The sequence below is a fragment of the Rattus norvegicus genome, chromosome 3, assembly GCF_036323735.1.
Source record: "Rattus norvegicus strain BN/NHsdMcwi chromosome 3, GRCr8, whole genome shotgun sequence".
NCBI classification, from domain to species: Eukaryota; Metazoa; Chordata; class Mammalia; order Rodentia; family Muridae; genus Rattus; species Rattus norvegicus.
Window position 1 is genome coordinate 112,589,797 of NC_086021.1, and position 22,242 is coordinate 112,612,038.

Sequence of the window (22,242 nt, forward strand, 5' to 3'; positions counted from 1 at the left end):
ACAGCTTGACTTCCAGCTCGGAAGCCTCCATTAGAGTGATCAAGTTCGGGGCCGCAGCGCTGGCTGCTGAAGCGCGTGGAGCCGGAGACCTCGGCGAGCGCCAGAGCCTGGGAGCGGGGGCCCAGCGCTGGAGAATGAAGCCGGGACCCACCGGCAGAGCCGAAAACAAGTGTATTCATATTCAAACAAACCGACCAATTGCACCGGGCAGGGAGAGGGAGCATCCAATCGGCTGGCGCGAGGCCCCGGCGCTGCTTTGCATAAAGCAATATTTTGTGTGGGAGCGAGCGGTGCATTTGCATGTTGCGGAGTGATTAGTGGGTTTGAAAAGCGAACCGTGGCTCGGCCTCATTTCCCGCTCTGGTTCAGGCGCAGGAGGAAGTGTTTTGCTGGAGGATGATGACAGAGGTCAGGCTTCGCTAATGGGCCAGTGAGGAGCGGTGGAGGCGAGGCCGGGCGCCGGCACACACACATTAACACACTTGAGCCATCACCAATCAGCATAGGTGTGCTGGCTGCAGCCACTTCCCTCACCCACACTCTTTATCTCTCACTCTCCAGCCGCTGACAGCCCATTTTATTGTCAATCTCTGTCTTCTTCCCAGGGATCTGAGAATTGCTCTCACACACCAACCCAGCAGCGTCTGTGGAGAAAACTCTCACGAGCAACTCTTTTAAAATACCGTCATTTCAAACCGTTGTGGTCTTTAAGCAACAACAGGGGGGAAAAAAAACCCAAAACAACAAAAACCAAAAAAAAAAAAAAAGCCAAACAAAACTCTTGACAGGAGCTTTAACAGCGACGAAAGAGAGGATGCCTCTTAAAGGTGAGTCCCACTTCTTTCTTCTCGATTTCTTTATATTTCAATATCCTAGCAGGTCTCTCCCTCTCTTCTTTCCTCCCCACTCGCCGGTCCCCTCCCCCACTACCACGCCGGGAGAATTGGGCCGGAGAAGTTTCCACGCAGGAGCCCAAACTTTCTACTTCCAGCGAAAGCCCGCGTCGGAGGGCGACGGTTCGCGAGCCGCAGCAGCGCGGAGCTCGGGGCAGCCGGCTGGCTCTGCACCAGCGCAAGTGCGGCTGAACCTCTCCGAGAGCAGCTAGGCTGCAGGGCGCCCCCGCAAACCGCAGCTCTCGGCTTCAGCGCCTCCAAAAGCTCACGGTCAGCCGAAAAGGACGAAGAGGCTCCTCCGTGCCCCAGGCCGCGGAGAGCAGCCACCGGCGATGCTTTTGTCCAGCCCCGGCCGAGCCAGCGCGCAGAGAGCGCCCAACCAGCCGACTCTCCGCGCCGCCTCCCGCCAGTCCGCGCTCCGGCTTTGTGCAAGATCCTCCGGGGCCCAGAACTGCCCGCAGCGCCAAAGGGTCATCGCGCCCTCCGCTAGCCGGAGCCGACTGGATGGGCATCACGGCCGGCCGTGCGCCCGAGGCCACGAGGAACTGGGAGCGAGCGCGGGCGGTGAAGGAAGCCGCTAGGCCGAGGCGGTCGGACCCGCTCTCCGAGGGAGTTCCGAGCCAATCCCAAGGACTGCCAGCTTCTATCCACCCCCCAGGGCCTTCGCCTCCAGCCTCAGCCGAGCGCTGAGCTCCGATTTGGAAACAAACGCCCTAGCTCTCCCGGCTTCCCACAACTCTTATCTTGCGAAAGTTGGTGTGTTCCTTGTCCTGTGGACTCCCACCTCCAGCTCTTGGTGGGTATTTTCCCGTGTCTCCATAGACCAAACTGTGCCCCGTGTTGCCATCTCAACAAGTTTCGAGCTGGAAAGGCGGCTTGCTCCCCTCTTTCGAATGTACTGATATTTTTCTTTGTGTGGCCTAAAGGGGGAAAAACATCTATATGAAAGCACTGGCTTTCCCTCTCCTCGGATCACGTCCTCTCCCAGCTAATTAGTCTGAGTAATTCGAGAGCTTTTGGATTCTAAGACCCCAGGAGGAAAAGTGGCTTTTCAAAGTTCAGAAAGTTGTTGCCTCTTTCCCGGGGCAGATCTCCTCTGTCTCCCTGAGTCATAATAGCCTCGAATTTTAGCAAGTGTAATTGAGGGAAATGGAGTTGAATTTCAAGTGGAAATGCTTTCTTTTTCAAGTGCTAAAAATCCTGGCCTTTCATTAATGAGCTTTCTAAAAAGTTTAAAAACAAAGTGAATGTTCTCTCTCTCTCTCTCTCTCTCTCTCTCTCTCTCTCTCTCTCTCTCTCTCTCTCGCCATTTTGGATGTCAAACTCGAACTTGGGAAGGGTTGAGGAGATAGGATCAGAAAAACAAATGAAAAGATAAAATCCTTGAAAGCTTAGCAAGTTTATCCAAGAGAAAGTAGTTGTTGCGACTGGCAGAGGGAGGAGGGCGGCTGGTGATCTTTTGCATATGTTTGAAGGCGATTGATGAGTTATTATCATTTGGCCCTGGAGGGTAAACTTTGTCGCCCTAATTGCTAATTTCTAGGAGGGGGTTCAGGAGGAGAGAAACCAAGTTTCTCCTAACGCTTCAGCTGAAGAATGTAGGAGTGGATTTTGAAATTTAAATAATTAAAACAATAGCGTAGTGTGAAAGCTCTGGTTTGGGTTTGGGTCAGGGCGTGGGGACAGAGGTCCAGTGGACTTGTGGACTCAGACCTTGTGGCCTTGGAGATTTCTGAAGACTCCTTCATTCCTGATGCAGGTCTATGACCCTTCCAAGGCAATACAAAGACCTAGCCTAGGCTAGGGGTTTGGACTGAGGCAGAGGGGGTCTAGCTTCTTTAAGAACAGGACTGCTTCCGGGTGCAGGGTGTGCCCTGCTTCCCAGGGTGCTTTTGCACTGAGTGTTAACGATTACTTAGGTAATTAGATAGCTTCTTAGAGGAGAGGAGGGTGGGAACCAAGCAAAACCGGAACCTGAAGTGCTATCACCTTCCCACTAGCTTGGGAAACTAATCAGCTAGCTCTTGAGGGGATCTACTAGACAATTTTCTAAAATGGTATCACCGAGGTCAGAGCCTGGATGGAGACTTGAGGCTGTGTAAAAAATGTGGTTAGAGAAGAGCTTAGGAGGTTTCTGTTCCAAACAGAATTCCACCCTCCCCCCATACACACCTGCTGCCCTTTGAGTACTCTGTATAAGATGGACATTTTGTTCTGGGTGAGGTTTCTGTTCGTTACATGATAAAGATTCAGGAGCCAGCCTAAAGACAGGAGGGGACTTCAGGAGATAACCGCAATGGCGGTCTAGTCCTTTGCTATGTCCAGTCATAGCCAGACACTGAGAAAAATCTTCATCGTAGACTTGTTTTATGGATTTAAGCTGCCTCTCAGTTACTTAAAAGTTAAATCATAAAAGATCTTGAAGTGGAAACTATAATCCCTGGAATTCTTTGCAGGGCGGCAAAATTAATCATCATAGCCAAAAATGGGGGGGGGTGATTTCTTAAAAATAAAACAAAAATGAGATGCTGTGACTATTTCATTATTTTACCCCCGCCCTCTTCCCTGGGCAATCCTCTTGAATGGGCTCTTTATTGTAACTCTCCCTTTCCAATTGAGCTCCCCACGGCGCCCTTGTATCTTTTTACAACCCCTAACAACTCACACCAGTAACACAATTACCTCCAGATATTTATAACAAGAAATTACTTTACTATTTTCTCCACTTCTCTCCCAAGAATCCTCTTTTTGAGAGAAAGCCGGGAGGGTGGGTGGACTGGCAGCCTTGAGGGGCGCTGTCAGGACTTCCGTGAGTGGAGTTAGAGTTGTTGGTCCCTTTACTTGGACCTGGTGTTGTTGGGTTGAGAGTCTGGGATTTACTCTTTCGGTTTGGGGAAAGCCACAGAAGCCATTGTTTGGTGTCTGTAGACTTTGTGGACCGAGTTCACCTCTTCCCGTTTGTACTTTTTAAAGCAGTGAGGCGAGGTAGACAGGAGGTGTCACAGTACGGGAAAAGAGAAAGATCTAAACACCAAAACCGAAGTTAGCTACAATAAATGAGATTTAGGATAAAAAGTTGGGCTTACCACTTGCTCAGTCCGGAAGGAGCTGAGACACAGATTGTGGGGTCTGATTGGAAAGCCTTCTGGGGGTGTATGTATTGGGGAGGTTGGTTAAGGATAAAGCAGTAACCAAAGAAATTAGTTCTAGGGGTCTAGGGACAATAGTGGTGCTGAAATGCCTCAGGAAAGGAGGGAGCTTGGTCTGAGGCTCACCCAGACGTCCTAACCTGAACAGCAAGGCGTCACCAAGCCCTTCCATTCTCTTCCTTGGCAGATTTCAGGTACTCCTCACCGTCCCTTCCCAGCTCTGTTTCTTTTCCTCTCTCTGCTGTCTTGGTTTCTTAGTGCTGTCTAAGCCCTAAGTCCCCTTCCCCTGCTACTTGTTAGTTTTGCAAAGTGAGATCCATAACTCAAGATTCCCCATTTGCCGAAGCCTAGCCAACGCAACCTTTTCCAGAAGATGTGAATTTCTGTGGGAGAGGCCACTGGAAGCTTGGAGTAGGTTTGGTGTTTCAGGGCAGAAGGATCTAGCCCTAGATTCACTTTGGGTTGAGAGTGGGCCGCAGACAGTCAGTCAACCTATGCGCTGGGCCAATTTGACACACCTTTCTCTCCCTCTGTTTTGTCTTAGGCAGAAGACTTTAACTAGGGGCGGGCGAGCAGATGTGTGAGATCTTCTATTCAAAGAGTGGACATATAGCCCAGTTTTCAGGCAAGTTTTATGATGCTGTTTTGGGCTTCAAAATCTGAAAATGTTTTTAAAGACTATAGTTCAAGTGGGGAAAAAAATCAAAACTGGGTCATTGTTTCTGTTTCTTCCAACTAAAGGGCTAACTATTAAAAGATTTGGGGAAACTGATTGTGAATGTTAGATTATTTTATTCGAAGCTCATAAAGTCCATTTTGCTTGCATAGGAGGGCAGGACTAGGTGACCCTCAGATCGCCCCAAGCAGTTGAGTAACTCAATTTCTAAGAAAAGAGGATTCTCCAGTTCAGGCACCAGGTCTTCCCCAGTAGGAGTACAGGCCTACCTGTGCAAAAGCCCAGGATTAACTCCAATTTTCTTGCTAACAGAGCCACGTATTCGAGCCCCGTGGGATCCGGAGGCTGCCAACCAGCTCCAGCATGCAGAACAGTAAGTGTCTCAGGTCTTTCTCTGGACTGTTGGGCTGGAGGCACGCAGGCCATGGGTTAGGGGAGTGCACTGAGTCGTGGGCCCTGCTGAGCCCAAACCACTGGGAGGGAGGGAGATGACATGGGCTCTCTTCGGGCAGCAAAGAGTGAGCGCCAAGCAGCCCTCGAGGGAAGGCTGGGGGGCGTTTTGCTCTGCTGTGTTCTTGAAGGGCAGAGGCTGGGGCCTTTCAAAACTATTCGCCCGAGTTTTTGAAGCAGCCGTAGAGAAACCCCACTCCCCCCCCCCCAAATCCTGTAACTCATACCCCCTCCCCGCCCCTGCCCGGGCTCTGACCCCAGAGAGAGGGGCTGGGCCGAGCAGGGCGGGGCAAAGCATAGGCTTCTCCTGAGAAGGAGGCCCCTTTGGGCTTGGCCAAGACTAAGCGTCTCCTCCGACCCCAAGGGGTGGGGGGCTTCCCTCCCCTAGTCAATCTCAGTCCAGCTCCTCCCCTCCCCATCCTAGCTACAGGCCTAGATGAGAAGGGGAGTGGAGCACCCCGGGCTGGTACCCTGGTGGAGAAGTAAACCTCACAGGGTGAAGAAAGGAGGATTTACTGGGTCTGGGGAGAGAATGGAAGCTGTACCGTTCAGGAATTGGATAAACCTTGCATTAGCAAGCGCAACTGAGTTGGTTCTGGATAATCCAGGCTCCTGGTGCCTTTGATTCCATAGTCTTTGTGCCTCTCTTCTTACCTTTGCCCAGGCCCTTTGGCTCCAACCTTTGTGCTCAACCAACGGTTGTTGGTATGTGATTGAATTGAATCAGTGAAGCTAGGCCGGGTTAAGGGTGAAGAGTCTACACAGTCTTAATTAAGGCTACAACTATGCTTGGGAGTATGGCGAGGTTTGGGTCTCCTAGAAACTTGCAGCTGTGGAACTGGCCAAGCTTAGAGAGCCCAGCCGCTCATGATGCCACAGGACCAGGGACACTAAGCTCAGGAAAGTGAGCAAAGGTGTGAGCTTTGCAACTGCATTTATGCAGAACCTGTCAGATCCATACCCTGGAGTTCAGACTTCCTAGCCCTAGGTTTTCAGGTGGGCTGAGACGTTCAGTCCTGATCGTTTGCCGCTATGCTATGGTCTGGCTGGCAGGCCCAGAGGAGCACGGGTCGCGGGTTGGCCTGTAGGCTTTGTGCCGTTCGCTGGTTCCCGGGTGTGCACAAGGCGCGGAGCATCCAAATTGACACCATATGTTTTCGTATTAGAAGCTTTGCGGTCGAATTCTAGGCGCATAATCATCGCCACTGGGCGAGAACGCCAGCAGTCCCTAGGGAAGGGACACAATGATTGAGGCTTAACCTCTAAAGGGGAATTTAGAGCTATGTTTTTTCGCTGCCATTTCGATGCTGGCAGAAGCGCCCTGGCCCCGTGTCTCTCGGACCAGCACATGCAGGCTGTAGCTGTGGAAGTGCTGGACACCTTAGTTTTGCAACGAGGGATAGGGAAGGTCTATGATTAAAGGCCTTGTACGCTCTGGAATCTGTAGACTGGGAATTCTCTGGCTTTGCTTTTGAAAAGTTTCCCTTCGTTTCTCTGGGACGGCCTTTCTTTTTTGGGGGGGAAGCTTTTTTCTTTCTTTCCTTTTTTTTTTTTTTTTTTTTGCCCAGAGATGGTCCTCCATACCTGCATGGTAAATGAGATTTAGAAAGCCAAGGTAGATGATAGAGAAAATTTAGGAGAAACCGGAAGCGCAGGGTAGGCCTTGCCCTGTTTAAGAGGCCATCTCTTGCAATGTGCAACGTATCCTCTTGCACTGGCCCGGGACGGCCGGACCCAGATCCCTAAACGCCTGTCACTTCTCATCGAATTGAGGCCCCGCCCCCCCTCGGCGAGCTATAACCCTCCTCCAGCCTCAAGCCTCAAGCTACCCAGAAAACGCAGCTCCCCTTGAAGGGGAGACGAGTGCAGTTCATTCTCGTCTGAGTGATCTACAAATAGGGACGGAAAGGGTCGTTTTATCACGGTCCCGTTTGTCGTGACGATGCAATTTCCCGGAGCGGAGCACTGTCACAAAGTGACAAGGCTGCCACAAGCGCCCCGACTGATCTTTTCAATTAGCCTTCCATGCATGATCCGGAGCGACTTCCGCCTATTTCCAGAAATTAAGCTCAAACTTGACGTGCAGCTAGTTTTATTTTAAAGACAAATGTCAGAGAGGCTCATCATATTTCCCCCCTCTTCTATATTTGGAGCTTATTTATTGCTAAGAAGCACAGGCTCCTGGAGTCAATTTATCAGGAGGCTCCAAGGAGAAGAGAGGAGAAGAGAGGAGAGAAGAGAGGAGCTGAGAACCACATTTCCTGAGAGGGCTTCTGTCTAGACACGGGGCTGCAGGTTGGAGATGTCTGAGGAAGTGGAAAGAGGGGACTGGCTTTATTTTTATTCCTGTGGTTTCTGAGGAGGATAATTCATGGAGGCGCTCCTTCCCTCTCGCCCTAAGTCTCTACGACCAGACAATGGGAAGAGGTTGTGAGACAAGAGTGGAAGGAAGGACCGACCGGTGACACTGTGATGTGGTCTTTTTCTGTTTTGGGTTTCTGTTAATATTTGTATCCTTGGCTGAGGGGGAGGGTGGAGTTCAGCAGGGGAAGTAAAGCGAGTAGTGGCGGGTGGGAAGGCTCCTGGCTTCTGAGCACGACTTGGGGGCAGGCAGATCACTGTGTGAGTTGGGGTTCCAACCCTATTCCTGCTATGGAGGTATGGATTGGGAGTCACTAGCGACAAATTTATCTTTCTGGCTCTTTTACACACACACGTACACACACACACACACACACACACACACACACTCACACACACACTATGCTGTGTGCTGTGCACCTCTGCCAGAGTTAAATCACCATGCTAAGGTTTTATAACATTCTGCCTGGCCGTGCAGGGCTTGGGATTTGCAGCACTATTCTAACACTGCAGAGACTTCTGTGTGGACTCTGGTGACACTCAGAGGTGATGTAGGAAGGAGACTTTAAAAGCTTGATGTTTACCCCTTGTGGGTTCCAAGAAGGGCTGGGAGAGCTTATGAAGGTGGCAGTGGGCTCAGGGAACTACTGTGGTGATGGTGGTACTGGGTGGGTATATTCCTGGGTATTCTCCTGGGTCTGACAACAGTCCAATGGGTAGGTCAATTGTATTTGAAGCTGGGCTCCCCAGTACCCTGCATGGTTGGTGGTTCTGTTGTTGGGTGTTTTTGTTTTTGTTTTTTAAACCAGGACCTAATTGCTAAGGTTCACACAGGTTGGCAGGGAGCTGAGGTTGCATTGTGGTCTTTTCTTCCTTCCTTCCTTCCTTCCTTCCTTCCTTTTCTTCTTCTTCTTCTTCTTCTTCTTCTTCTTCTTCTTCTTCTTCTTCTTCTTCTTCTTCTTCTTCTTCTTCTTCTTCTTCTTTCTTCTCCTTCTCCTCCTCCTCCTCCTCTTCCTCTTCCTCCTCTTCCTCCTCCTTCTCCTCCTCTTCTGCTCTCCTCTCCTCCTCCTTTCCTCAGGTCACAGCGGAGTGAATCAGCTTGGTGGTGTCTTTGTCAACGGGCGGCCACTGCCGGACTCCACCCGGCAGAAGATCGTAGAGCTAGCTCACAGCGGGGCCCGGCCGTGCGACATTTCCCGAATTCTGCAGGTGATCCTCCCGTGGCTGCCCTACTTGCAGCTCCCTACCCACCCTACCCCGCCCCTCGTCCCGTGGTCCTCCACTCTAAGCGTCCTCTCTTCATTTCTTACTGTAAACACTACTAATTATGGACCAACCCACCCTCACCTAGTCCATCCCCACCAACTTCCCTACCTTCTAGCTTCCCCTCTCCTTCCGCCACGGTCCCTATCTCTTTCAACCTCAGTCAGTTATGTAAGATAATTCATCTGCGTAAGAAAAAGAATGTGAGTGAATTAAAAAACTACATCTTTTCATTTGGTAAGGACATTCATTGTGGTAACAGTGTATAAACTGTAATGAGCTGAGTTATATAAACTGGGATAATTTCATTCCCCTCTCCCCATCCCGTGCTAACCTCAGATTTTAGAGATTTGTCTGCATCCACCATGCTTGTGAAGAATGTATATGGATTTTCAGAGGCAAATGCTATCTATTCCTAATTCACATTTGCTCAGTTGGGCAAAATTTTAAGGGAAAAAAAATTCGATTATTTTCCCTTTGTTCTTTAAAATCTAATACTGCTTTAAGCAAGGTCAGCACAAAAAAATTAACCTGACTTAGTTTTGATGCATCTTCACACAGTGTTTAGAAAAATAGTTTTTTTGAAAGCTTTTTAAAAAATAATTCCAAGTGTTTGAAAGTATCATCATATTTGTAGTTTTAGGGCTACAGATGTAATTTTTAAGGAAAAAAGCTCTCTATAGTAAGTTCTCGTACCATTGAAGGTATATTTTTGTGTTATAGACCCATGCAGATGCAAAAGTCCAGGTGCTGGACAGTGAAAACGTAAGCTTGTCATTGTTTAATGCATACTTAAACAATTTTATTTTTGTCTTGAAATTATTAATAATGTGGTTTTTTTGTCCAATTCCCCAATGCAGGTGTCCAACGGATGTGTGAGTAAAATTCTGGGCAGGTATTACGAGACTGGCTCCATCAGACCCAGGGCAATCGGAGGCAGTAAGCCAAGAGTGGCGACTCCAGAAGTTGTAAGCAAAATAGCCCAGTATAAACGGGAGTGCCCGTCCATCTTTGCTTGGGAAATCCGAGACAGATTACTCTCCGAGGGGGTCTGTACCAACGACAATATACCCAGTGTAAGTTCATTGTGAACACTGTCTCCCACGCACCAAGCTCCTCACTCTCTCCCCATCTCTGGCACTTCTTTATCTCCTCCGGCTTTTCTCTCCCAATGCCTTATCATCTCTCTTCCTCTCTTCCCTGATTTGCATGGGTCTCCAGGGTACCTGGGGATATGGAGAGGTGGGCTTTACCTTTTTGACCATCTGGAAAATGGGAGTCAAGGGTGGGGAGTAGTTCACTTCATTTGTGTACCACAAACCAGGGGTCAAAGGAATTAGGGAAAGGCACTTGAATCAAGGAGGAAAATGAAAATGAAAATGGAAACCAGATTCTAAATTCCCCTCAAAGCACCTTCCTGAAGCTTCTTTCAGGCAACATGCATCCATTTCTGCTCTATGATAAAGTAAATCTCTAAATTAAGTTGAAATCTTTTATCATGGAGTCTTTCATCAAAACCAAGCAGCCCGGTGAGCTGTCGTTAGTGATGTTCTACAGAGGTGAAAGGCTGCTCCTTCCTTTTTATCCAATTTCATTTCCAGGAATAATATGATAGCTGTCATTCTTTCCACAATATAGCTAAAAATCCACGGACTGTCCCAGGATGGCTGGGAGCTTTTGCATATGTCATTCTTTAAAGCTTGGGAGAGCTGAGATGGGGACCTAAGATTGGGTGACTATGTCCTTAGGAGACACCACCATTTGGTTTGATTTGCAGGTGTCATCAATAAACAGAGTTCTTCGCAACCTGGCTAGCGAAAAGCAACAGATGGGCGCAGACGGCATGTATGATAAACTAAGGATGCTGAACGGACAGACCGGAAGCTGGGGCACCCGCCCTGGTTGGTATCCCGGGACGTCAGTACCAGGGCAACCCACGCAAGGTAAAACTCAAGCAGCTACCTTCCCGAAGTGGTTTCCTCCTCTGGGCTCCTACTGCTTAGGAGATGAAAGGGGTTACTATCCTTGAAGGCTTAGGTACCCCAAGTCACACTTTGTAATTGTTGTTTGTGACACCATCTTGTTGATGGGACTGTAAGGATTATGTGTGTTAAGGGTTGTATGAAGTAGTTAGGAGGTTGTGCGCATGTAAGGTTGAACCTAGTGGTGCCTTATTCAAATTTGACACTAAGATACAGTAGAGTACACTCGCAGTACAAGTGGGACAACTTAACACACACACACACACACACACACACACAGAGAGAGAGAGAGAGAGAGAGAGAGAGAGAGAGAGAGACTGTAAAGTAAACATAATTGTATTATTTGCTTTTGAAGTAATTGACAGTTATGTGACTTTGAGTAAGGTGGTAGGAGAGAGCAGACCACCACTACCCCGCCTCCAATGTGCATAGCCAGTTTGGGGGTTCCCTCCCCCAACTTTAACATTGTAACCCACTTACTCGCCCCCCCCCCCAACCCCTGCACCGTGGCTTCCAGTTCTTATTCTCGGTGGTGGCAACTGGTTAGAAGTGAGGTGGGGAAACTGAGTACTGGACTGAGGCTAAGAGAAGAGGCTCTGGGGCTTGGGGGACACATAGGAACTGTCTTCCTCTCCAAGGATCTGTGAGAAGGGTGCAGGAAGAGGAGTGAGTGGATTGGCTCTCTCCCCTTCCCACTCACACTGAGGTAACTTGGTCAAGAATGGGAAACAGTTTACTTCGAAGATTAATCGGTATTTGTTGTCTTCCTGACAAGGAGATAATATGCGGGATAATGGGACGAGGCGTCTCACTCCCGGGAGCACCACATAGCCTAGGGGCCGGGGGCGGCGCGGGGACTGCGAAAGGGCTACTGTGAATCGGTGAGCTCTTGGACCGGCCCCCGCATGCAGGGCGCCTCCACAGAGCTGGGTTAGAGAAGGGAAAATCGGTAACAGTATGCGAAATATCTGGTACAAAGGATGCTTCTGTCACTCGCAAGAATTTGTTATGGGAACAATCCTGTCGCTCTGTAATTGCTCATTAGAGAACGTTTTGTTTCTCATTAAGGCGACATGAATAAGCGTCTAGTTGAAGGAGACAGCTGTAGAAATGTTCCACAAGAGACCTCTGGACACGATTCGGCACCAATTACCAATTAGACATGTCAGTTTTAAGAGCAGAAAACAATATAGGACGGACACTGGGATGGTAGGGAGAAAAGTGCTCCTTTCTGGTTTCCCAGCGCCGCTGCCGCCGCTCTTGGTCAGTGCGGGCTTCTGATGGGCAGGACAGGATTCCCTTGGGTGACATCCGCCCTCCCCCCCGCACCCCCCTCCGCGGTACCCCTCAGGTGATCTCGAACTTGCAGCTTTGAGAGTTGGAGCTCAGAGTGCTCACAGGTCCAGGTGTCTCCCGTGTCTTTTAAGACCAGCTAGAAAAAGACATAGCCAACCCCGCAGGGCCCGAGGTTTGAAACTAGGATTTCCCTCAAGCGTTCCCAAAGGATACACCCCAGAGAAGTTAGAACTCCAGCTGATGACAGTCCACTCTCCATTCCCAACACTATGCAGTTCTGCTAAACCCTTCCTTGCCCACTTGATCGAAGGTGTCTTGGTTGTGGGCAATAGGCCCAGAAGCTCAGATCTAAGAGGGCTGAGCCCAGAAGCCTTCCACTCCTGCGCTTCCCGGGCGTTTGGGGGTCAGGTTTGCTCGGGGGGCCAGGGAATGAACACCCCTTTCCTGTTTCTGGGTGCTAAGACTAAAGTCCAGGGTATTAACTTCCGCTAGAGGAAGCGTCGCCTGCTTAGGGCAGGTTTTCCTCCCTGGGAGCCTGCGAACTGGAGACTAAAAGGCGGCAAGGGCCTGGTGGTGACCACTGAGGGCGAGAGGTGGCGCTAGTTCAGGAGCTTTCAACTTAAGGCAGCTAGTTACTAGAGAATGCGGGGTGATACACTTCTTGAGTGTCCCACCCACCTTGCTTACCCTCACCTAAGTGCACTCCCCTCCCGGGCTCTCCGCTCCGCTTCCAGCGTGGGGAGGAAGCTTGGCTCAAAAGGAGAATCTTGGGCATGGGGACCTCGGGTTCTGTGGTCAGTGTCAGCTCTTCAGGCTTAAATTCCTGGGGATTCCTCTGGTTCTTTGGTGCTAAGAGGGTCTCCCTCCCTCCCTGGCCTCCTTTCCAGCCCGAGAGGCTGATCTGGGGTTGTAAAGAGTCCATTTCCAAAAGCATAAGGAGAGGTTAGGTCTCTGAGGGAGACAAATATGGTTTCCATCTGATCTACGCCACGCGGCGGTGAATAAAATCCTGACGATGTGGGCTGACAATAACGAGACGACTCTATCCAGCCCCAATTCTCCAGCGATTTGGTGGTTTTAGGGATCACGAAGACACTTTTTCTCATCTCCTTCCCTCTCCCCAACCCCCATAATACCCAGGCCCTCTATAGGATTTAGTCAGCCTCCTTTCAACAGATGCTTCAATGTTTTGATCCGCGCTCCGGAGCTGAAAAGGTTCCGCAACCGCGTTGCTATCTTTTCTTGCTTGTTTTCCGCCTCACTGATTAAGACGCTAAGAAACTAAGGAATGATTTTATTTCCCAGCGACTTTTTTTTTCTTTTTTCTTTTCTGTTTCCCCGCCTCTCCCTCTCTCTTTCTCTCCTCTTCTTCTTCCAGGAAACAAATTCTATCCCCTGCGTCAGATGGTCCTGGGGCTGGGATAATGGGAGGCGCTTTCACTCTCCGCTGGGATTAGCCTGGGAGGTGCACGGCGCCCATTGAAGGTCCCTTCTTTGCGCCGCTAGGAGGGGACGCTTTTTAAAGGAGATATCTTAATTGTCTGCCACTTAAGTTTATCGTGTGGGGAATTAGAGAGCTCTAACTTCTATTTTTAGTTTCTTAAAAGATTTAAGGGTGGAAGGTAAAGTCACCAAAGGCGGGGGTGGGGTGGGGGAGGGTGCAAAAAAAACCCCAAAACAAAAAACAAAAACAACCCCCCCCCCAAAAAAAAAAACCCCACAACCCGCCAGCTCTTTCTAAGCGAGCACTCAGTCACCTGGCCGCAAGCATTAGCTACTTTAAAGTAGTGAACATATTTTCAGTGTTGCTTTCTGGGCTGGCAAAGAGGCGGCGGCTGAGGCAGTGGCCGTGAATCCCTAAGCATTCTCTCCTTATTGACTCCACTTTTAAAAAGAAGAAACAAAACAGGGTTTAAATGCCGTTTCCCTGCTCCTATAGACTTCGTTTTCTCCCTAAATATCACTTCCCAAGGTACTGTAAACCCTAGGCTTATGTCACCAGCGCATGCTTATGTACAAGTAGTGCCCGAGCTTGGAGGACAGTGGATATAATTCCTCTGCTTTAAAATTAGGAGAATGTCCAAGAAGCAGATGAGAATAGAGAACGCTATCTGCAGGCGTCTTCGGAGGGAGACCCTCAGCTTTGTTCAATTGGCAAGATCTATCGAGCCAGAGAAGGGACAGGGGTGGGGCTTTTCTTTTGCGTGGAGGCATAAGTGACCAGGCCGGATTGTGTTTGTTTTCCAAAAGCAGTAACCGATGGACTTTTCTAGTAGTTCCAAAGGGGGGTGGGGGAGCAAAATTACATCCTCCTTCACCGAATCAGACAATTAAAAGGAAAAGGAACAGGCCCTCATCATTTTTCCCCCTGGGTGGGGGACCACTTTGAGTAGTCCTCAAGAGACCTGGGGCAGCAAATTAGTACAGCCACTTGTGCCCCTACACGTGAGTTCGGCGGCGTCTCCTTCACCAGGCGACCCTCCCCTCCCCCACTCTTCTGTTGTAGGGCAAGATGCCTGCGGCTTGTTTACCAATACACGCTCCCTCCTCCTCTTCCCTTTCTTCGTTTTCTCCCATCTTCCTCCACTCTTCAGTCTCTTTTCCCTCTACATTTCCCCCCTCTGTCCCGTCTTATACCTTTTTGACCATCATCTCTTTGGAACCTCTATCTCTCTCTGCCCCTCCCCCACACCATTCTTCCCCTTTAGCTTCTCTCCTTTCGCCTCCCCTCAGTCCCAGCTCTGGTCCCCATTCACCCTCCCCACCTCCCTCCACCCCCTGCCCTGGCCCCCCATCCAGCCCCCCTCCAGCCAAGCGCCCTAAATAGCACCGAGGCGCCCGCTCTCCGGACAGTGATTAATGATAGCAGAGCAGAGGGGTTAACACACTTCGCTGAAAAGTCTGTTGACTGGGCTTCTTGTAACACAATGTGGCCCGCTGCACGCCTCAAGAGAATCCTTTTGTTGTCCGTGCTTATTGTGGCCTCAAAATTCTGCCCACGAAAGTTTGCCAACGCTCCTGCCCCAGGAGTTTAATAGTTTCCCTTACTCGCCGGGCATTGTGTGGTGCTGAAAAGCAGCCCCTCGCTATTCAAGTGTTGGTGGTCATCTCAATAGATCTCCAAGGGCCCATATGGTGGCCAGTGCCGATGAATCCGCCTGTTTAAATGGGGGAGAAAGTTGGGGTTTTAAAACATTTCAAAGTTCCTGAAAAGATCCCACTAGATCCTGTCACAATTCCCTGAACGCTTTGAAGGCGCTGCCTATTGTCTCCTGGTTATAAATGATATTCCTGGCCAAGTCGATTCCCACAGAGGCCTGGCGCCCCCTCCCCCAAAATTGGCCAAGTTTCTAGGATCGGGAGGGAACAGTTCCTGTTGGTATCCCCTGGGGGCCACAGGCCTCAGGACCCGAGATTCAGCCTGCAGTGCCCTGGGAAGCCCAGCCGAGGCCTGAGTCCTTTCCTTCCCACAGACTGCCGCCTTGCCCACAAGGTGCACGGCAGAGCCAGTTAGCCCAAGTGCAGAGCGCTTCACCCAGCGCAAAGGAAAACAATGAAACTTTCCCAGTTTAATGATAGAAATTACATTAAAAGTGGTGGAAATGCCCTAATTAAAAATGTACCACTTAAATGATATGCCAAGGACTCAGCTGCAGCTTATTTAGCTAGTTAGTGAACTCTCCACCATCTCTTTCTTAAAATTACACGTTAAAAATTTAAAAGAAATCTTACTTTTCTCTGGTGCAACACATTACAAAGAATGGACAGTCCTTTTATCTAAATATAAAATTCCATTTTCAGCAATTATAGCCTGTTCTTGGTGATGATATAATTACAGCTGTGCTCGTAATAGGTGTCAAGGCGAAACACACTCACACAATGGTTGAATAAAACTGCAGAACAATGCAAGCACTTCTAAATTCACAACCTTTAAAATGAAATTGACTGTGCAGAATTCAAATAAAAACTAGATAAATATTTTTTTAAAAAGATTACAAGCTTGGTTTGGTTTCTTAATAGCATTTTCTACAAACCTATCAACATCTAATTGATTAGATAGGAATTACTGATTATAGATCAGCTGAAATCTTGCACATCACTCTATTTTCCCAACACAGACATAGGTAAATATGTTCTGTAGGGCGAGGGAACTGGGTGAGGAGTCAGAGTCAGCAGGGAAAGATCGTTTTGCCTGGAGACTTTTTGGCTTGCTTTGTCATTCAAAGAGACAGTGCTGTGTGAGAGTACTGTCAGGTCTCATCTAGATGAAAACAGAGGAATGTGACTCAGGTGACAGTGTCATCAAAGGGAGGCTAACACTTGATTAACTTAGGGAGGCTTGGTGGAGATACAGACTATGCAGTCCTCGGAGTTCATGACTGTACCAAGTCCCATCAGGAGCCTCCATGTCGTTCCGATTTCTCTTATTGTCCTATTCTTTTTGTTGCAGACGGCTGCCAGCAACAGGAAGGACAGGGAGAAAACACCAACTCCATCAGCTCCAATGGAGAAGACTCGGATGAGGCTCAAATGCGGCTGCAGCTGAAGCGGAAGCTGCAGAGAAATAGAACATCTTTTACCCAGGAGCAGATTGAGGCTCTGGAGAAAGGTGACTGGGAAATTTCCAAAGTAGAGAAACCTTAAATCAAAGTAAATGCCACATCGACAGCACAAAGGGCTAAAATTAGCCAGGGCCCTTTGCATAAAGGCTGAGAAGCCCCCCACCCCCAACTTCTCTGGGTGCGCTGTGCGCTTTCTTTCTTCTTCTCACACACCAGTACTGAGATATTAAAATCCTGATATACAAAGGAAACGATGATCTGGCTGTCTCAGGCCACAGATAAGGGCATTTCCAGCAATATCCTAAATGTCATTCCAAAGAAAACCTAACTGGCTCTGGTGGGAAAGTTCTTGCAAGCACAGTTGGTTGGATGAGATGGGAGTTGGGTGTTAAAAGCTAGCTTGATCCAGAGTTTGGATTATTTTGTATTCTGGCATAACATGGGAACAACTTATATTCTTACAGAGTTTGAGAGGACCCATTATCCAGATGTGTTTGCCCGGGAAAGACTAGCAGCCAAAATAGATCTACCTGAAGCAAGGATACAGGTACCTGGGGACCATGTTGGGTTTGTGTGTTGTGGGTACTTATCTTTTGCCTTGCCTGTATGCCAGTCATTGATATAAACAGGGTTAGCTTGCAAAGACTCCCTGGTCCTAGGGCAAGGATGGGAATGGAGGGGTTTTTGTTTGCAGCAGGGCTGGTAGCAAGCACAGGGCTAACCTGTTCCATGCATTTCCAGGTGTGGTTTTCTAACCGAAGGGCCAAGTGGAGAAGAGAAGAAAAACTGAGGAACCAGAGAAGACAGGCCAGCAACACCCCGAGTCACATCCCTATCAGCAGCAGTTTCAGTACCAGTGTCTACCAGCCAATTCCACAGCCCACCACACCTGGTAACTAGAAGTGCCAACTGCCAAGAAAGGCTCTTAACCCCACCGGCCCTTGGCTTTCCCTTGCCCTGTAACGACCTTGCCCTTCTCTCACCCTCTTTTCTCTTCCTCTGCAGTCTCCTCCTTTACATCGGGTTCCATGTTGGGCCGCACAGACACCGCCCTCACCAACACGTACAGTGCTTTGCCGCCGATGCCCAGCTTCACCATGGCAAATAACCTGCCTATGCAAGTAAGAGAGCATGGCCACCTGCTGCACAGGGCAGGCCATGGCTGCAGGCTCGCAGACCCCACCCGTTGCATTTGCACCCTCGGGAGTCCTTCCTGTGACAGTGATTGGCTTGACCAGTCAACTCTGAGACAGTCAATCCAGCCTCTTTTAGCTGATTGATGGACTGATTGATTGATTCGTGCCCTTGAAAAGCAAACACTCGATCTGCTCAGTCAAGCTAATGTGTCTTTCATCACTGTGTAGCTGCGTAGTACTGGGTGGGACTGAGGTCTGTTCTGGCCGCCAGGGAAGTTTGCATGACAAGGTAGAAACCATGCTGGCATAGTAATATAAGATAGTAAGGTGCTGGTATGTATAGAGTGTGTGTTTGTGTTAGTGTCTTTGTATTAATAAATGCAGAAGCAGCATGGACATTTTGAGGAATAATTATGGTCCGTGTGAGAAACGGGTGAGGAAGAGAGAATAAGGGGGGAGTGGGGGGCTGAAAGTGAGATTCCTCTTTAGAGAGTGAAATGCATTTAGTGAAATAGGGAAACTACTTCTTTCTGTATTTAAAAGTACAAAAAAAAATGGGATAGAAAGTATTTGCTAGAAATTTAATGTGTGTCAGCTGTAGCCCATGTGACAGGTCAGTGGTAACCCTTGCTGCCCACAGAGCTGCATGGCATTCTCACTATAACCCCCTGGCCTGTGTTCTTAGGGGTAGGTCCTGAACCAAGCTGGCATTGTCTAACGTAAGTTGTGCATGGCTCCTGAATGCCAGCATCCCTAAGGCTTCTGCTTGTACGACCATAATATATGCCTGCAGGTCTAAGACGTGAGCCCTGCTGGAGACAGTTCTGGGGGTTACACAGATTACTTAGTCTCCACTAAACATCTTTTGCTGGGTATGGAATTCAAATAATGGCAAAATAAAGTCTCCCAATCTTCAGGCCAATATTGGGACTAGATAGATAAGCAGCTCTCGAGGACGGAGTCACGTGCTTCTTCTCTGTTGCATCTGCTGTTTGTTGGATATGGTGCGACTGATGTGAATGAAGGGGCCAACAGCCTCTTAGTTTGGTATTACTGTAACTATTTTGGAATTTCCCAGGAGTCCATTTGCCTAGAGGAAGTAATCACAGGAATTAGAAACAAATGCAAGCTGAAATTCTGGCCGGGCCCTTTAGGCCTGTTTGCCTTTTGGAACTTGACACGAGCAGTCATCGTCTGACTTTAATGAGGCCATCAAGTATCTTGTGCACTTTTATATATCATAGCAGTATCTAGGTTTCTCTGAGGGTGACATGATGTGCACATGGGGGGAAAAACAGAAGTAATTAAATAGATGAGATATTACATTAAGCTTGCTTCCATTTATATAGAAATATGTTGGGTTGGTTTATTTTAAACACTGACTTAAAAATTACACAGATTGTACACTTACACAGTAAATGGCTTCATTGAACAAGGAAAATAGAAATAATCTGAATCTATCGTTCAGAAAGAACTACTGTTTCAGTTTCGGACTGGGGAGAGGTAGTCTCTCTCTGTCAATGGCTTCTTCCTGTTGACCAAAGTCCTCTGTCTTTGCAAAGAACAGGTGTCTCCTACTGGACCTTCCTTGGTGGGTGTCAGTCTTTGTGAAGGAGGATTTGAGGATGTCAAGCATTTGCAGGGCAGAACGGCCACTGCTGGCCCTCTGGATCTATTGATTCACCTCCTGTGTTTTTTTGACCTCAAGTAACCACAAGAGCCTCCATGAGGGAACTTTAGCCTGCATATTTCTTGTTTAGTTATGAGAGACATTTGTCTCCTCAACATTTCTGTTCTGAGTGCTTAGAAGATAGCAATACAATTTTATGGATGAGACTCAGTCAGGGGTTTGGGGTCAGGTAAAAAGTCACAGTTAATCCTCAGATTGTGTTTCAAGTTATGATCACCCTGACATTTCTAACCTCTTCAATTTGACTTCATTATGGTTGTGTGGGGTTTTTGTTTGTTTGTTTGTTTGAAATCTCTAATCCTACAAGTTCAGCACTGGAAAGGTCCCTAGGTCCCTACATCAAACTTTCCAGAGAGTCCTCCTATTGCTCTATTGACCTATGGAATTTGGGGATCATAGCATTCCCAAATAGATCCAGGTTTGTAGAGGAGGAGATCTAACTTACATCATAGTAACTCTAGCAGACGTAAAAGACAGGGCAGACTACTAGAACTGGACGTTCGTTTACATTTACTGTGTTTCAGAATTTTAGTACACAGTATGCTCTGGTGGTGGCAATTAATTCTAGGACATTCCAAGGAGGCATCAGTAATGACCAAGTTCGCTGGCAGGCCCTGAAGAAGAGGTAGTCTGGGATGTAGTTGTCTGGTGGTTCCAGTAATCACAGGTTTTTCTTTCTCCTGGCAGCCCCCAGTCCCCAGTCAGACCTCCTCGTACTCCTGCATGCTGCCCACCAGCCCTTCAGTGAATGGGCGGAGTTATGATACCTACACCCCTCCGCACATGCAAACACACATGAACAGTCAGCCCATGGGCACCTCGGGAACCACTTCAACAGGTGAGCTCTCTGTAGCTGTGCAGAGACATCTACTGGGCCTCTTTGGCCAGCTAATCTTTCACAACACGTTTACTGTTGACTTGAAAATCAACTTCTGACCTTGCGTTAAGGACTGTGTTGAATATTTCACTGCTCTTGGCTTGAGAGAAAACAGACTGAAAAGGACAAATTAAGTTAAGTTAGCACAATGACAGCATATAGACAAGAGTCATCATTTATGGTGGTGAATGTGATCACAGAGATAGAGTATGAAGACAAGGACCCAAATCAAGTTTTCAGATGATGCCTTAGTCAGAGCTGGATGGTGAGGGTCCATGGAATTTGATGTGATGGGAACTTTTTAGAAGACTTTTACATCTTCTAGCTTCTTGATGCCAACCGAGGATTGTAGAAGTTAGGCCTGGTTCTTCCTCCCAGCCCGATTTTTGGCTTCTGAGAATGTAGCATCTAAGTCTTTCAGAGCTGGTTGCTCTGAGAAAGTTCTAAACATTGGGTGTCATGAGGTCTGTGTAAACATAGCCTCTCTAGGTTCAAAAGGTCTGCTTTCCTTTCTAGTGGTTCAAAGTTTTTCCTTTCCTGTTTTTAATATAAAGTTTAAAAAGTACTATGAAGTAAGTGTTAGGAAGTTTAGGAAGCCCGTGTGTTCATGATGTGCTCTATTGTAGAAAATACCTCTGCTTTTGTATCCATTTATAGGACTCATTTCACCTGGAGTGTCAGTTCCCGTCCAAGTTCCCGGAAGTGAACCTGACATGTCTCAGTACTGGCCTCGATTACAGTAAAGAGAGAGAAAGAGAGAGAATGTGATCGAGAGGGGGATTGTGTTCACTCAGCCAATGACTATGTGGACACAGCGGTTGGGTATTCAGGAAAGAAAGAGAAATGGCTGTTAGAAGCACTTCACTTTACAACTGTGTCCTATACTGGAGCCCGGGAATGGACTAGAAACCAGGACCTTTGCGTACAGAAGGCACGGTATCAGTTGGAACAAATCTTCATTTTGGTATCCAAACTTTTATTCATTTTGGTGTATTATTTGTAAATGGGCATTTGTATGTTATAATGAAGAAAAGAACAACACAGGCTGTTGGATCTTGGATCTGTGTTGGCTCATGTGGTTGTTTAAAGGAAACCATGATCGACAAGATTTGCCATGGATTTAAGAGTTTTATCAAGATATATCGAATACTTCTACCCATCTGTTCATAGTTTATGGACTGATGTTCCAAGTTTGTATCATTCCTTTGCATATAATTAAACATGGAACAACATACACTAGATATATGTAAAAAATATCTGTTGGTTTTTCCAAAGGTTGTTAACAGATAAAGTTTATGTGCAAAAAAGGGTAAGATATGAATTCGAGGAGAAGTTGATAGCTAAAAGGTAGAGTGTGTCTTCGATATAATCCAATTTGTTTTATGTCAAAATGTAAGTATTTGTCTTCCCTAGAAATCCTCAGAATGATTTCTATAATAAAGTTAATTTCATTTATATTTGACAAGAATACTCTATAGCTGTTTTATACACATTTTCATGCAATCATTTGTTTCTTTCTTGGCCAGCAGAAGTTAATTGTTCTTAGATATAGCTGTATTACTGTTCACAGTCCAATCATCTTGTGCATCTAGAATTCATTCCTAATCAATTAAAAGTGCTTGCAAGAGTTTTAAACCCAAGTGTTTTGCAGTTGTTCACAAATACATATCAAAATTAACCATTGTTGATTGTAAAAAAAAAACAAACCATGCCAAAGCCTTTGTATTTTCTTTATTACACTATTTTTTCTTTTTAACCTTATAGTGTGGTGTTACAAATTTTGTTCCCACATTAGGTTAATGTCCTAAATCAATGGTTACTTTCATACACCCTACTTTGCAACCTGACGGTCCTTGAGGAAATAATTTTCAGACATCAGAAGTTGGCAAGGCATCATAAAAAATCTA

General features: G+C 47.6%; 1 protein-coding gene across 4 annotated transcripts; it reads left to right on the plus strand.

Moving 5' to 3' along the window:
* Positions 1 to 237: 237 nt before the first annotated feature.
* Positions 238 to 21,975, plus strand: Pax6 (paired box 6). 4 transcript variants are annotated; one of them, XM_006234633.5, is made up of 14 exons: positions 238 to 506; positions 606 to 827; positions 4,587 to 4,667; positions 5,031 to 5,091; positions 8,608 to 8,738; positions 9,516 to 9,557; positions 9,653 to 9,868; positions 10,570 to 10,735; positions 16,521 to 16,679; positions 17,097 to 17,179; positions 17,374 to 17,524; positions 17,638 to 17,753; positions 20,146 to 20,296; positions 20,993 to 21,975. In XM_006234633.5, the coding sequence occupies exons 4-14, from the start codon at positions 5,082 to 5,084 to the stop codon at positions 21,076 to 21,078; spliced, it is 1,311 nt and encodes a 436-aa protein (XP_006234695.1). In that variant the 5' UTR covers positions 238 to 506; positions 606 to 827; positions 4,587 to 4,667; positions 5,031 to 5,081; the 3' UTR covers positions 21,079 to 21,975. The 4 variants fall into 4 exon arrangements, with proteins under 4 accessions (XP_006234695.1, XP_063139228.1, NP_037133.1 ...); XM_063283158.1 differs by lacking the exon at positions 9,516 to 9,557 and having other exon boundaries at positions 249 to 506; XM_039104376.2 differs by lacking the exons at positions 238 to 506; positions 606 to 827 and adding an exon at positions 851 to 1,689.
* The last annotated feature ends 267 nt before the right edge of the window (positions 21,976 to 22,242 follow it).